The 17,169-nt window shown below is 40.0% G+C and overlaps 1 protein-coding gene across 1 annotated transcript in view; it reads right to left on the bottom strand.

Annotated features, from left to right (window-relative positions):
• Positions 1-382: 382 nt before the first annotated feature.
• TSPAN8 (tetraspanin 8) overlaps positions 383-17,169 on the bottom strand; it is a 72,751-nt gene continuing 55,964 nt past the window's right edge. Inside the window, exons 4-9 of the mRNA XM_008684298.2 lie at positions 14,489-14,626; positions 12,909-12,983; positions 12,704-12,811; positions 8,410-8,541; positions 5,507-5,590; positions 383-1,657 (exon numbers count right to left, since the gene is read on the bottom strand). Coding sequence (XP_008682520.1) covers positions 1,604-1,657; positions 5,507-5,590; positions 8,410-8,541; positions 12,704-12,811; positions 12,909-12,983; positions 14,489-14,626 — 591 coding nt within the window. The 3' untranslated portion in view covers positions 383-1,603. The remainder of the gene's footprint in view (positions 1,658-5,506; positions 5,591-8,409; positions 8,542-12,703; positions 12,812-12,908; positions 12,984-14,488; positions 14,627-17,169) is intronic.

The raw sequence follows: 17,169 nt of genomic DNA on the forward strand, positions 1-17,169 counted from the left end.
GTGATGGCAGGCGCTCAGAAAAGGATAGTTAGTTATCTTTATCAGCAACAGGCGAGCACAGAATTAGGTTGTCCAACCCAGCCCAGTATGCACCCCTCGCCCCCCGTTTCCTACTCCTTCCCCACTCTGATCCATTTGATAATGACTGCCTTTCTTTCCCTTCCTCCTCCTCAGAAGTGGAGATTAAGTCTACCGTACTTGTCTAGTAGGAGTATAGATGAACACAACCACTTCAGGAAATTTCTTGGACAGAATCTATTAAATCTAAATATATGAATACAAAGCTATTCCACCCCTGCTATCTATCCAGCAGCAATACCTATAAGCACCAAATGATGTAAAAGAATGTTTACAGCAACTTTATTCATACTAGCACCAAACTGGAAGCAAACCCAACACCCATCAAGAGGAGAACGGGTAAATACATTGTAATATATTCATATACGATGGAATATTACAGAGCAATAAGAATAAACTAGAATTGATACAATAATATAGGCGAATCTCACAAACAACACATGGAGCAAAAGAAGCCAGAATACATACTTTACTATTCCATTTATAGAAAGTTCAAGAATAGGCAAAATGACTCTACGGCCATAGAAATCAGAACAGTGGTTTCCTTCGGGGAGGTACTCGCCGGGAGCAGTGACATACTGGTTAAGTGTCAACCAACCAACTCTCAAAAAAAAGGAAAAAAGGTCCTGGTTTTACAGCATTTGCCAATTTCCATGGTATCAATCCTCTCACCAGGGTGGATTTCAAGCTACCCATGTGACGTCCCTGAGCACACGTTGTAGACACAGTCTGCCCCGGGGAGCTGCTGTGAGCCAGCGTATCAGAATGAAGGGGCATTCCGGTGTGTCCTGAAAATGTTCTCTATCTTGATCTGAAAAGTGCTTACACAGGTGGAGTCTTAAGATTTGTTCACTTTACTGTGTGTATAAGAATGAGAAAGACAAAAGCCCTTATAGCCATGTCCCAGAAGAAGACCCAAAGAGGTACCAGAGATTCAAAGACTAAGAGGCAGCACTCAGAGCTTCTTGCCCCACCCCCACTCAATGGCGAGGAGAAAAAAAGAGATACCATGAGTCAACATCAGCACAAAGAGAAAAAGATATGCGGACTCTTTCAGCGCGGCCACTCTCCAGTTTTTCAACTTGAGGCTCAACTCCATCTTACCACCAGCGGTTGATAAACCACACAAAGCAGAGTGTCGCTTCTGAAAAGCCCACTTGAACTGCTTGAACTAACTCGATGGCCCTCTCTGTCACTTGGCAATGAGGATTAATCCACCAGGTGGCTCCAGATCAATGTTTTAAGCACAGAACCACCTGAACACAAGGATCAGACGTGGAAATACACCAGCATAAACAAGGTTACTTTTATTTTAAGTAAAAATCACATTCATATCATTTTCCTTGCATCGCTCAAATCTTAAATATGTTCAATATGTCTGGAAGATACCTGTGATCTAGCTAAATGAGACACTGTAAGAAGACAGCTGCCCCTAACATATACAGCACTTGTACATTTAAAGATACAAAACCAAAGCAAAATGTTAAAGGGGCTTGACGGACGACAGCTCGACACAGCCACAGACTCATTTGCTCCCAATCTGGCAGTACAGGACCATAGAAAACACCAGACCAAGTATCTAGAAAATAGAATAACAAGATTAACATGGAATTTAAAATGCTGGACACATTATAAATAGAAGGAACATTACATATGAAAAGATTCTGGCTACGACAGCTCTCATCTTATTTATCTAAGTTATCTCTCTGCTTGGGAAATTGGAACCTCCAATGGGACAAAAGAGCACTGAGAAAGCTCTCTGAGTATTTTTGCATTTTAATTAGAGTTTTTAGCTGGCCAATCCGCTTCTAACTGGCCCTGTTTGATTGTGCAGTATTGCCTACCCCCATCCTTCTCGAACACACACACCCTTCTGTGGGGCATCTACCCTGGAGCTCTGGAGAACTCAGGCCTCTCTGGGGGCTCAATATACCTACTGCTTCCATGAAAGGGTTATACGATCATCTGGTTTAGATCATCTGCTTAAAATCAAGGAGTCTAGAATTTCTCTTGCCGTATTTTTAGGCATTGCCAAGAGGAATGAAGAAAGTCACTTTTTTTTTTCTTAAAAAGCTTCTAAATCTATGGAGAATAGCTTAATTCAGGAATTTCCTTTGAAGTGAAAAAGTACAGCTGAAAATCTGGGGCATGATTTCCATCTCATTAAATGGCTCTCCCAAGAAGGAGGGACCCCAACACTTGTCCTCGTTGACTCTGCAGTGAGTGCCTGGCCTGCTGACTCTGATGCAGAAAGGATGGAAAGGACCTGTGTGAATTACAGGTGGAAAGTCTCCTCCCTCCCAGAGGCAGGAGCGGAGCGAGGTGCCATTTATGCTGAATCATCCCAAATGTTCCTAGTGTACCAGGCATCCTGCTTACTAATTCTTTCCTGGAAATGCATTTCAAATGAGGAATTGCTGCCCAATATTTCTTCCTTCTTAGAAACAAAACAGTAGACACCAATTCTCTGGAAAAATAATGATTTTCATCTATAATGTTCTTTTAGAATGACCTGGAAAAGCCCTGAAAAAAATTTTTTTTTTTTTGCCTTGGTCCCGAGCCTGCAGTCTGGGAGACAAGTATCAGGAATGAGGAAAGAACATGGGCAATTAATTAATTAATTAAAAAAAGAAAATGGGCAAAAACTCTCTATTGCCTTTCACCGTCACATCCTTGAACTAGAAGTCCACCATTCATCAGCAGACTAGACAGTTAATATCACGTTCTCTTGCATTGGAGAAGATAATTTATCACTGTTCACAGAAATGGAAATCATTAGAAGAGATTCATCACATAGTGAGGTATGTTAAGACTCGGGAAAACATGCTAAGTCGTGTGCACAAGTTCCCATATTCCAAGGCAGTCTAAAAAATGTTGTGACATTCTCAATTCCCTCTCTCTTCACTGCTCTGTTCCTTGGACCTCTTGTCAAGATAATGTTTATCCTACGAAGTGATGACAATCATTGATCGTCAATGGCTTTTGTTCCCCCCTAATTAAAATGAGGAGTAGAAGCGCTGCTCATTTTTTGTGCGGGTAAGTTGTGTAGTCAAATAAGGAGACGTAGGATCGTCTGGTTATTTAACGCTGAATAATGACAATTCCAATGTCTATAGATAAAATTTTCTTACAAAATAAAACATTTCGCATAGATCCCCGACATCTTACCCGAGAAAAATCGCTCAGGGATGTGGTCTTAACAGAGCCTTGAAAATAACTATTGGCGCAGTCCCTCACAGCCTGTGCCTAAGCAGATTAACATCAAGGTCTAAATATCAAGAGTGTGGGGTTTTTTTCATGTGATATTTGTCTACAGAAATAATTTGAACATATTTTCTGCAGGAAGATATTTGTTTCTATTTCCTTCTTAAAAATAGTTATTAAAGGGATTTTTCTCTCTATGTATAATTGCGTTTTCTTGAATTTGAATTTGGGAAACAGAATGGAGAAAAGCCTGGGTGTTAGGCAACTAATATTAACGCCTAGAAGACAGACTAATGCGTATTTTTTGGATATAGTTTTATAGACTGTATATTTTCAAAGCTCTTTTTTGAATAAAAACAGAGGGAATATAAAATGATTTTTTTCTCTTCAAATCCTAGAGGGAGGGCAGGTTTTTAGACTGAGGGAGTGAACAACACAATATGGCAAACAGTTCTTTGAACCAACTCCGCTCTATACTACTGTATAGATTCCTTACCTATAAATTACTCCATGGAAGTTTTCTATTAAGGTCTTTAACTATACATGTCTTTAGAACAACAAGTAAAGTATCTAAATAGGTAACAAATGCATGGAATATACCAATTTCATAAAATACTGAAATGCTATTCCTCTTGTAATCTTATTTTCCATTAGATGTACTTAGATTCTTGGCAATGCCTTTGGCTATGATATGAGAGACATCGATCTTCCCAGTTGATTATGTCCTTAGTTTCTCTGGCTTTACTTCCGAGAAGTTTCTTAAAAGCATCAGTGGTTTGTAGCCAGTCATAGTCAATTGTCTGAATTTGAGTCTAACACGGATTTGACACTTATATTGACACTTATACTAAATACCTCATTTAAAGCCTGATCTTTCATTTAAAGTCTACTCCACCAACATATATGTACGTGTGTTTTATGCTTATAAATGTATGAGTACATCTGTGTGTGATTCCTTACTCATCTCTACAACCACTAGCTCATATTTCTAAACTTGCATGAACCCCAATACAAAGCAAAGCAGCAAAGGACATTTTACAAAAGGCAGAATCAAAAGAGAAACAGACTTGGTGCAGAGCACCATTTGATGTCCACCATATGCCAGACAAAAAGAAAGTTAGCCGTATCTACTGACACGGAATGTGTCACACTTAGGCCTATTAATTTGGACTACGAGGAAGTAATACTCAGTGGCCCAACCTGCTGTTCAAACTCTACTAGTAACCTAAAAGACCATCTAGAACACTAAATTGCTTCAATCCCAGCTAAAACTCCTCTCTGTTGGTCAACTACACAAGTAAGCGGTAGGAAGCTACCAGAACTCCCAGGGAGGACATTGTATAGCCATCTATGAGAGTGAAGCAGAAGTCACTCGTCTGACCTAATCAGCCCTCAGGGGCAGGAAGCAGGAAGACACCTCACACGTCATTAGGATTCTTGCCAATGTCCTGACAAGGGATCAAGACTGAATTGACTCACTTGATACCTAAATTAGCCAAGATCTGGAACAATTTCAAAAATGCTTCTCTAAAATAGTTTTGTTTCATCTTTTTAGCAAAGAATTTTGGGCCACGTAGAAAACATCTCAGGTTCTTAAAAAAGGCATGCCAAGAAAATCCATCAAGATAAAAATCCTATACAGGATTTCTTTTCAACACCAAAAATCAAAATGATGAGAGTAAATATATAAATCTTAAATTTCCTCTAAAACTTCAAGTGAGCCCATAGTCTGTAAGGCACCTGTCTCTAGTTTTTAAAAACTGTTAGATTTCTCTAGATGGAACAGCAGGAAAAGAGCTCCCCACACTCTTGAGTTGAGTTTTTATTTTCTGCTTCAAAATCGGGAAGAGAGATAAGACATTGTAAAGGTGGTGTTTTGGTTTTGTTTGGTGCTTTTTCTTCTAACTTCAGGAAATTTAACTCCCGGGCTAGTTTTCAACAGGAAAAGGATATCTGGGACTAAGAACTGTGTGGGAATTAATTCAGTTTTTGTTCCCAGTGGAAAGGTCATTCATAAATAACGGTCTCAGCCCTGCTGAATTGATAAGGTGGTAATCCTCTCGGTAGACCGAAGACTGCTAGAAAAAGATGCTAGAACTTGGGCAATTGGCATGCAGTGGTTTTTCCTCAAGCACCTGGTTTATATTTGGCTCACTATAAATATTTGTTGGAAGAATTAATGAATAAACAAGGGAATGAATGAAGAGTCAAGGTTATACTGTACCTCAATGACCACCAGTCCAAATGCTACTCCAATAACTATGAGAAAATGTTTTGCAACTGCTTCTTTTATGAAAGAAATACATGGCTGTTAAAAGAAACAAAACATAAAAAGTCACCTTTAATCCAAATTCTGACCTTATTTTAATTAAGACTTCTTTCCCCCATTGGGTTGACTTTTTACATTGCTACGGAGGAACAGAGTCAACGAAAAGGAACTGGATTATTCCACTCTGCCATTCCGCCACACCACGCTCCTCCCTGCTCCAACAGGGTGTTATCTGTGGTTTGTTCGTATGTTAGAAAGCACCGAGAAGTAAAATTTTGCTCCAACTATCTCATTGCTGAATCTAGGGATCTTTAGGTATAAGTAAGAATTTTATCCTAACTTTCAATTATTCATTCTCGAGCTGCTCTATCACTTTGTGTACTTTTTAGGTTTGTGATCTGCAGCAGAGAGTCTCCTGGCTGGGGCTTGAGCTAACTGTAGCACAAATTTTCATTTTTAAAACAAGGTTTTTAAAAAAAATCCCTTAATAATTTATATCAGGGTTATTTTTACTTTAAAAAGGAAAAAAATTACCACGTCCACTATTTTGTCTTTACTTCAGATAAAAATGAGAATTTAGAAAGCAGCCTCTCTGCCACATTTGTTGAAATATAGTCAAACTAGCCTGCAATTTCAAGCTTATAACATTTCAGACCAGACCTAAAATGTCCAACAATTGTAAATTATATGGATAATTTTCAAAATGGAAAAATACTACACAATGTAATAGTGGTATTATCTGTATGGCCAGAAAGTATATCATCCCTGTGGTAGTCTTATATGCACAGAGGGCTAACAAAATACTGCTATTGTTAATAAAATAAAAGTTCTCCATAAGGCTGAGTCACAGTCTTTTCCTTCTCGTTCTTGAATGTAATAGGTTTCTCCATTCACATCAGATCCAAAGTGGTAAACATTAGAGTAAATTATTATGTCATTTAGAGTTAACTATGAGATTAATGATCTTATCTACTGAGTCACATTCATTATATTTGAGGAGTTTTCTCCCCCTTTCCCCTGCAGATAACCAGGTTATCTTGGCAAGAGGGAGGGGGGAAAAAAAAGAAATGTGAATTATGGCCATTCCAGATTTCTTATTTTTCCAGACTTCTTGCAAATGACACAAGGCAGATGGAAGTATTTTATGAATTTATGACCCTCCTTTTGGGAAACTGGTGCAGCTATCAGCCTATCTTCTGCTGAATTATGTGTGAATTTGGAGGGAATGTCTATTACTTTTTAGGATAAAAAAAAAATCTATCCTGTGGAAAAACATCTTCGAATTGAATCTCTAACAGGCAACAGATAACAATCTGCACCTGAATTTACTAACGTTCTCACCATCCTAAGTGGTAGCTGCACTCATTTACGGCATATTTATTTCCCCTCTTCCTCGCAGATATCACATCACTAAGCTAGGTCGGAAGGAATATAAAAAAGTCAGAGTAAAACTGTTTAGTGATACTACTTTGACAGTAAAAAGCATGGTTGTTCTGTAGTCCAGTTGGAATAACTTCTCCCCATGAATTATGTTAAGTCCTAGTAACAGCAACTCCCCTTTAGAACAGAGTGTCCTGATTTTTGACGAGATTAGCAAAAGGGGTGTGACAGCCAGCAGGAGAGAAATTTCCCCCCAGGTACTTTCTATTTCCTACCAAATAATTAACCTCAGTAGCCATTACTATACCAATGCCAAAATGAAAATCATCTTCAGATCTTACAGAAATTAATTCATTGAATTATAATAGCTTTCATGCATCTTTTTCCCAACTAGATTATAATCTCCTTGAGGGTCCAGAAGTATGTGTGATTTTAGCAAGGGCCTGTCTGATACATAATGGGTAGCAAATAATTAATTAGTTAATTAATTATTAATAAATAAAAACATTAATACTAATTATAATTTTCCTATGTATTCCTCCCAAGCAGAAGGAACAATTTATGTAAAGCCCTGTCGTAAGGGACAGATATTATATCCTTGAACCCTGAAGACTGTGTTAGATAGGGACCCATAATACCTTGTGCCTGTCCCTATCTAAGAAAGACCAATAATTCGTTGAAATGAAGTTGCCTAGTTTTCTCTCTCTCTTCATTATTTAAGCATCAGTTCCATACGTGCAGACATTGTGCCTGTCAGGAATGGATTTCCAGTGGCTGGTAAAAGGCCTGGCCCATAGAAGGTGGTCAATCATATTTGATGAATTAAGCAATAATAAGAAATATAACATTCACATATTGACATCTACAAGTGACGTAAATATGACATCTACAGCACTTAAAGACAAACCCAGCTTTTTCAATTGACTTTAAATGTCTGAGGCAACTTCTCAACTGGAGCAATAATTAGGCAAATTGATTGATACACTTAACATCCAGAGTCAAACCCCTAAAGGACGAGTCTTTATACCTATGCGATTATTTGAGAAAAGGAACCTTTGATAAGAAAAAGCAATCTCTACTTTGCAAACTAAAGTGAAAGCATAGATTTCTAGGCTTTATGTTAAAATAGAAAAAATAGAGAAGAATAATGATTAAAGTCATAAATCGTTATTAATGAGGATGAGATAACTTTCATCGGTTAGCTTGTTCTTTCCTTCTCCCTGCAGTGGAATGTTTCTTTGATCTATTAATGTTGACTTTATAGGATATCAGACTCATAGAAAAAAAATGAAATACTTTCACTTTTTTATATCTGCTTTTATCTTTAAGCAGGATTTATTTTTTATTTGGGAAATTCCTGGGACTTTTATATTGTTATTCCCATTGTAACTGCTTGCAATTTAATTTTTTTTGTAGAGACTCACTGTGGAAAAAAATTAACAGAACAAATTACTATGTCAAATTTGATTTGTTCTCACCTGTTCGTAAACCTGTTTGCCTTCATACGTCACACAAGCATCTGATGAACTTGAACATTCACATGACTTATAATTCTCTTGAAAATTATTTCCCCAGTCAGCAGCTCCATTGACCAAACCACAGCATTTAAACTGTTTAATGAAAAGTAGATGTAAAAAACAATCACCAACTAAGATAAAAAAAAAATTGTCAATACATTGAACCCTATTTTTCTGAAATTATTATTAAAATGTTTCCTATACTAAAATGTCATGTAAATCACCTCACCAACTTCTCTGGATGTAGAAGCAAAAATGAAGGAATCTTCCATTTTGGTCTTAATATTAATGAAGGAAAAATTGGGTTGCGGATGCACAAGTCCGTGGAAGTTGGAGAAAAGATGAAAAACTCCCCTAGTTTTAAATGACAAAAGAGAGGGGCAGAATCAGATGTTTATATCCTAGACTTTGGGAAAGAAGCTTCCAAAGAGTTCATGAGAAAATCAAGGTCTCTTTAAAGAACTTTTCTGCAAAAGACATGAGAGGTTTTAAAAGATGAAACTGCCATCTCATGATCTTTGATCATGTTTGGAGGAGAGGAGGAAAAGAGTGAGAGGCCTCTCATAGGCCAAAGAAGATGCTTGGCGAGCCTCCCGTGAGGCTGAATTTTACATGGACATCCGCCAAATGGGGAAGGGATGCAAATGAAGGGTGAAACTCTTAAGATAACGTCAAGGAAGGCCCAGAATATACTGAAACGCGGGGAAACACTTTGGGAATCTGTGGTCATGTTTTGGGAAGAAAAACAAGGAAGCAATAAACCCAATGACTCAGGGTATATGGTATATGATTAGGTGAAAGAGAGAAGTAACCGTAGTAGTATTTAGTCTATTACAAAGACAATTCTTCATGAAGAAAAGGTAGAGAAAAATTGCTGAAGAAAATTGAACCAAGACTACGTGGTTTTCTAGGCTCAGATGCATTATAATGCCAGGATATTGAGAAAACTTTCACTTACTGGCTGGGTGACCACGTTACCCCCATTACTTAACCTCTCTGTGCCACAGTCTCTTCATCTGTAAAATGCAGATAATAGTAGTTGCTCGTAGTACATGTAAGTCGTAGATTTGTTGTAAAGAAACAAATGGGAAAATTCCTGTGAAGATATGAAGTGCTTAGCCCTGTGCCTGGTTTGTAGAAAGTACTCAGTGTGTGTTAGCTACTGTTGTTGTTATTTTGTGGTGGCCGTTGCCACTTCCATTATACTCTGCTCAACCCTGATATGAATAATTTAGATAAATATTTGGAAAGTACCTTTTCAACTCTGTAGTTGATACAGAGCTGGCAGTGATGATTAACACTTTGGGGAATGGAAGCAAGTTCCAAAGTTAGTTCAAACAATGGACTCAAACCAACAAGTTCACTGGAAGCAGATATAAAGTCTTGCACTTTGGCTCAAAGCCTTAATTGCACAAATCATATGACTCAGCAGACATTCATATGACAACGAGTGAAAGATTTCAGTTGGTCCCAAGGTCAATCAATATGAGCAAAGAGGGCAATCTTGAAATAAGTTCCTTTCCTGTTTCCATGGTAGACATGATTAATTGCTCATGCTTTCTGATTAAATAATCTTGAATTCAACATTAAATGATCTAGACAGCCAGATTTTTTTAAAAAGTCCCATTATATGCACTCACAGACCACTCCATATTGGGAACACAATATACCTCAGGATTCCTTAGGGAGGCCTAGAAACAGAAGACACGGTAGGAGGTAGAAAGGCTCAACTTGGTATGGTATCTGGTCACCACATCAGATGTGAGAGAAGTTGAGGAAGAAGCTGGTCAGGATTTGTTAAAGTGTTATCACAGCTGGATGAACAAGGCACTGCACAGTGAATAATACAACAATGTCTAGACCAAGAGTCATCACCAAGAACCCGAGAGGAGCACATTCCACTAGTATGTTAGCAGAGAATTCGGGGCGGGGGGGGGGAATTCTCTGAAATCCAAAGAGAAAACCACTTTGTAAATACAACTTCTGTCCGTGTGTGGTGGGGCCCCAAGTCATCTAGCCAGAGTTTGGTGTAGGATTCTTTTTCCAAAAAAAGCATTACTGAAAAGGAAAAGCCCTGGTGCAGAGAGGAGAGAGGGAGGGAGGGAGGGAGGGAGGGAGGGAGGGAGGGAGGGAGGGAGGGAGGGAGGGAGCTGCACAAAGCAGATCATCAGGAGCGGATGTAATATGGGATGCTTTCCCACTGCACAGGGTTCAGCTCGGTAGAACTGAGCCCCGTGCCCCGCCCCACCTGCCACTCCCACTCTGACCCCGCACATTGGAAGAAAGGAAGAAAGGGAAGGAAGGAAGGAAGGAAGGAAGGAAGGAAGGAAGGAAGGAAGGAACTCAAAATGGACATTAAAAAAGAACTATAGTTCTATGAACATAGGAAGCTCCAGGTATAGTGTTAGTGTACAAGAATGGAAGTAATTCAGAACTGTGCTACAACAAACAGAACATTTAGAACCCCGTGGTTGGTACTGAGACCTTGGATATCAGGGACAATGTGTAGCAAGTATGATTCAGGACACAATCCAGAGATCCAGTGGTTACCTATAGTACATTTTGTCTTAGGTCAGCTACCGGGGAGGATCGAGGATGCTCAGTCCCACCCAGGGGAAGAACTGAGTTGCTTAAATTCTTCCTGCTTTAAACCTGGATTGATCTGGGCTCCAGAGTAGGATGCTGGAGGGGAGAGGATCAAGAAATGCAGCTATTGGGGAAGCTGGGGAAAGCACACCACAGAGGAAGTGAAACAGAGACTGACTCCTATCAGGTTTCAGCTCTTGGAAATGATGCTTTAAGCAGAATTTTTACAAGCTGGAGTCTATTCAAATAGGAACTGGGGAATGCTCTGGAAAAAAAAAAGTCATCTGATAAATAGTTCAAGAAACTAAGGATGTTTCAACTTAAAAAGCAAAGCTTTTAGAAATCATACGATAGCCATTGTCAAAAGTTGCAATGTGCAGAAGCATCAGTAGATTTTCTTTTTCCTCTAACACTCCAGAAGGAAGAACCAGGACTAAATAATGTAAATCCTAGGGAGGCAGGTTTTGTTTCAAATTAAGAAAGAACATACTAATCATCAGGCTTAGATATAAATGAGATGGGATGGGCAAAAACTGATGGACTTCCAATTCTTCAATGTTCAGAGAGTGGATGGACAGAAATACAAAGTACCTCAATCAACGAGAAGTCAAGTTGAATGCCCTACAGCGTCCAGCTGTCCTCTAAGATTCTGAGAATTTCCTTAACGTGTGAACTGAATGCTACATGTAGTTAATACGATGGGAATTCTGAATAAAGAAGGAGTGATTAGGAGTTTCACAGAGTAATATTTTAGTCAAGCCTTGAAGTACACGTAGTATTTGGGAAGAGAGAGAGAAGTATTAGTATTTTCCACGTTAGGGAATGATGCCAAGGGAGGAAGGCAGAATTGTTTAAAGGATCCTGAGTGAACGAACCTGACTGGCCTAGAGTGGAGGGTTTTGCTTTGTTTTGTTTTTTGTTTGTTTAATCTTTATGGCGTAGTGTTTACTAATATTAGAATATTAGGTAAGAGCCAGAGAGTATAATATCTTCGATGCCTGCCTCTTGACTTTGACTAAAGATTTGACTTTTGCTGTTGACTTTTACCCTAAAGACAGACAAGCAGCTTCAATAAGGAATAAGAGAGGGGCTGGTATACCAATTACAAAAAAAATAACGTCAGACACCTGGGTTCAAATTCCAATCTCATTACTCATTAGCCGTCAGACCTCTCCAAGACCTAACCTCCTTATCTCTAAAGGAGGGATAATAAAGATAATACGATCCATCTCAAAGAGTTGTCGTAAAAATTAAATGAGCTACTGCATGTAAGGCCTAGTACATATTCAGTAGGAATAAAATGATAGCTGTAATTATTTTTATGACAGAGGGGACAGACATGGAGGCGGGGGGGGGGGGCTTTCCAAATGCCCCACACTATCCTGCTAACTGGTAAACAGGAAACAACTATTGATTTGGTCCAACTGAGGCTTTTGGTCATAAATGTTCTTCTTAGTCTCTGTCCTTCTAAACTGCTTCAGAACTTCCTAAGAAGTTGGAAACAAAGTTAGAAATATTCTTGGATTTTTCTTATCGCACAGTGACAGGATAATCAGTCAAAATGTGCAAAATGGAGACACGTTTTTAGGTGAAGGAATACTCCTGTTCGAAATTAACTCAACATAAAACCCACGCCCAACTCCCCAAATGACGTACAAATTCTAATTACCTCTTCTTGAAATTTAATCAGGGCTTTCTGGAATGCTTCTGCTTCCTTATCCGCACCACTTAAAAGCTTTATATTTTCATAGAGAGTCTCATTCAGAACACGCTCGGACTGAAAATTGAAAAGCACTGTTAAATTATTCATGCCGGAAGGTAGTATTGTGATTCTTCAGACTTTTCCAAAATTATTAAATGTCATGTGTACGTACCTCAGATTTGAAAGTAGCTCCTAAGACACCTGCCGCCACCTGCAGGAGCAGGATCAAAAGCAAGCCTATGAAAAACTGGAAAAAAAGAAAAAGAAATGAAATACATATTATCCCCGAGGCATTCAGTCACATCTTGGGACATTTGGGCCTGGCGCTTTTTTCTGCAGTCGGGATTGTATTACAGTTGGAGTAATAGCCATGTTCTTCGTTTATTCTACCCTTGGCCTCAAAAAGCCATTGTAGGGGCCATTAGTAGTCAAAACATTTGCTTCAAACACTGACCAAGCAAAGTGGCTAAAACAAAAATGTATTGATAGGACTGTGGACATCGGTGTGATGTTGAATGGAGGAAAGTTTGAACACTTAGATGCAATTGTTTGAATATTACCCTTCTCCTTTTTCTTCATCAAACGCAAACTCACACAAGCTTTAAAACAAACTTCAGAAGTGAGTTCAAAACAAGTTTTCTACCGCTAGCAGAATCACCCGGGGTCTCGTTATACATGTACACTCCTGAAACCTGTCTCAGATCTATCGAATTAGAACTTTAAAGAATGCAGCCCACAAATTAGGTTTTCTCTCTTTAAAACACACTCCTCAAGTAATTAGATCGCCCAAATTGCAAATGAGGCCTTACTGATCATAAGGCAACCACTAGGGATGCTATTAAAATAAGCTCTGTCTCTACCTTCCCTCATAATAAACAGCTACAAAGTACCTTTCAGGGGCAGACACAATACTTATTTTATGAGAGAAACAAGTTTAAATGAGCTCTGTAAATGCTAATGTTAGATTTTATCTAATAAATGTCATGATCTTTTTCTCATATTTTTTCTACATCCTTTTATTATTTTCTACTGTCCATGTTAAAAGTAAATGTTTGTGGGTTATCCCAACCCAATCCATCCTCCTTGAAGCTTTCTAAGTGGCAAATCTGATTACCTCACTGTCTTATAATTTTGTTAACATGGAATATGATTTGGCACCGTCCACACTCAGACCCATCTCCCATCATTTACTGAAAATAGCCTCTGTCATGCTCCAGCCATACCCAAGCCCTTGTCAGTCCCTAAACGTGCCAGCATCGTACTGCCAGCCTCTCTCCCTGGAAAGCCCATCACCCCCTCACCCACACAAACACCTTTCTCACTTCTGCTTCCAGCTTGAAAGTTCTCTTCTCTATCCTTGCCCTCCTCTTCTTGGGCCATTCGCACTGTAGCTAACAGTTGGCTTGTCAGTCTTCCCCAGTGGGTTCTAACTGTCTTAATGTCTGTGTATCTTTTAGCACAGTACCTGGCACACAGCAGGTACTTGGAAGGAAGGAAGGAAGGAAGGAAGGAAGGAAGGAAGGAAGGAAGGGAGGGAGGGAGGGAGGGAGGGAGGGAGGGAGGAAGAAGGACTAAAATTTCTCAGGGCGTCCTCTAATCTAAGCTAAAAAATATTAGCTTCTAAATCAACCCCCCCCAAGCGAAAGTTAAAGTTTCATCGATCTTGGCAAGTCCTTTTGACAGACAATGGAAATGGAAGACCATCCTCAGAAGTCCGAAGGTTGGGTATTGCGATTCGTCTGGAGAACTCACCAAAAGAAGCATGCAGCGGCTCTCTCTCACGGCACCACAGCATCCCAGGAACCCCAGAATCATGATGACAGACGCCACAGCAATCAAGATGTTCACAGAAACATAGGAGCTAGTGACAGAATCCCCAGAGTTGAGAATCTGAAAATTAAAAAGAGATTAATGACAGAAAATCCCTTTCTTCGAGCTGTTGTTCAACAAATACCCACTGGATAGTTAGGGTGGGCCAGGCCCTAATCTAACACCTTGAGACACTTCGGTGATCTACAAAAGCCAACAATCCCTGCTTTCGAGAGCTTACATTTTATCCAGGTGTTACCTGAATAACATTTCCAACTTACATTTGTCTAAAATGATCCATTGGATGCTCTATGGAAGAAATGCAGTAGGCTTTTTAAATGCCGATTATTGTTAAAAGCTTAGAAGGATAGGTACTTTCCCCCATGATGCGACCCTTGGTTTGCATATTTTGTGTTTGTAAAGCATGCATATTTTATGGCAATTTAATTATTTAAATTCGAAAGGCAAGTTCCTCAAACTAACAAGAGACCCAACAATATGAATGCACCTTAAAAAAACATGATGGTGAGCTGAATAAGCCGTATTCAAAAGAGTGATTGCTCTATGATTCCATTTATATGACATTAACTTCGAAATCGGAGCAGTGCTTGACTTGGAGTAAGACAGGAAGGAACCGACTGCAAGCGGTGTGAGTAAATGCTTACGGGTTGATAAAAAAGCTCTGCATGTTGATTGTCATAGTGATCACGCAGGTCTATACATTTGCCAAAACAAAAATATTTAAGCTACGAAAACAGGTCTCGTTCTTGATATTCCATATAATTCTATCCCCTTAGTCCCAGAAGGTATATAGTCTTTAGAGTCTTCCAGAAACTCTCCATTTTGCCTGCTCAGCAATGGGATATTGAGGAAAAACATCCTATGGCTCCTCGTATGGGCTTGGGCTACCCTCCCTGCGTAATTCAGTTCTTCTCTCCAGCAACACACATACTCTTCTTCATCACCTTGGTGATTCCTAGCCTCAAGCCACCACGCGTCGTCCAGGTAAATCACAAGCGAGAAGTGGAGCCCTGTGCCTATACTGCACGTGAGTGCTACTCGGACCTCATCCATCGTGTACGGTCTCTAGCTACTGGGCTATTTCCAGGGAGAGCACGAGTTGTTCCAGTAATTCAGAGGCCCTGCCTCCTCGAATGTGCCGCACAGCATGTGGGGCAGCTCCCTTAACAGGAAATATATTTTAAAAAAATAATAATAGGGGCGCCTGGGTGGCGCAGTCATTAAGCGTCTGCCTTCGGCTCAGGGCGTGATCCCAGCGTTATGGGATCGAGCCCCACATCAGGCTCCTCTACTGGGATCCTGCTTCTTCCTCTCCCACTCCCCCTGCTTGTGCTCCCTCTCTCGCTGGCTGTCTCTCTCTGTCAAATAAATAAGTTAAATCTTTAAAAAATAATAATAACTACTAATAATGATGTGTACATTTTTAAAGACTTTATTTTTTTTTTTTAAGATTTTATTTATTTATTTGACAGAGATAGAGACAGCCAGCGAGAGAGGGAACACAAGCAGGGGGAGTGGGAGAGTAAGAAGCAGGCTCATAGCAGAGGAGCCCGATATGGAACTCGATCCCGGTACGCCGGGATCACGCCCTGAGCCGAAGGCAGAGGCTTAACCGCTGTGCCACCCAGGCGCCCCATTTTTAAAGACTTTAAAAGCCAGCTCATAGCCTAGAGGAAAGCCTCATTCAACAATCAATAGGAAGGAATGTGCTGACTGTAAAAGCATTAAAACAAAGATTCATATTCTACTCAGGGTCCTCATACATAACAAAGTTTCTAACCCTGGACTAGTCAACTAATCCTGTGGGGCCCCAGTTTCCCATTTATAAAGGAAACTGGGTCAGTGTCTGTGATCGCTGGGGCCTCCTTTGTCTCTAAGAGTCTATGCTTACAGATAATGTTTCAACATACATATTTAGAAAGCTTGGTTATGTCCGAAAGAGTTTTTTGTTCGTTTTTCAGGTTTTTTTGTTTGAATTTTGTTTGCTTGTTCATACTGGGCCTAAGAAATGGGTTTTGTTAATAAACACGCATGGCACCTGGGTCAAAGTAGATTGCATGACAAAAAATCAGCATCAGGAAACCCCATCTACCCACCTACCATCAGACACGGCCTCCCTAGAACATTGTGGCCAGGACAGGTAAACCTGAATGCGTGGGAGAGGGGTAACTCACCGTCTGAGATGTCAGAACTTGGCTTATGGGCCAGACAGAAATAACAGGTCAGATATCTACAGGTGAGACTGGAGAGCGCAGCTAGCATGGGCTTGGCAGGTAAGGAGGCCCTTCTCTAAGATCAGTGTGGCTGTTCTGAGCCCAGCCCAAACAAGTGGCTCTTCTTTCTCAGGCAAGAAATGGAAACCTGAGTTCAGGTGTTCGCTCCAGGAAAGGGGCAGCAGAGTCTTAAAAAGCTGTCTTGGATGAACAGTGTCTTGTGTGTGTTAAGACAAGGGAGAATTTCCAATGGCTGAACCTTGAGGGAGAGGGCTCAGGGTGCTCTGTGGGTTCTAAGAGATCTGCTGAGACAAGAATGGCTGCCCCAAAGGCTTGCCTCAGGGCGCTGCGTTTCCCTGAGGGAAAACAAAGTGTCCTACCGAGAGACAC

This window comes from Ursus maritimus, unplaced genomic scaffold, assembly GCF_017311325.1.
Source record: "Ursus maritimus isolate PB19 unplaced genomic scaffold, ASM1731132v1 scaffold_21, whole genome shotgun sequence".
NCBI classification, from domain to species: domain Eukaryota; kingdom Metazoa; phylum Chordata; class Mammalia; order Carnivora; family Ursidae; genus Ursus; species Ursus maritimus.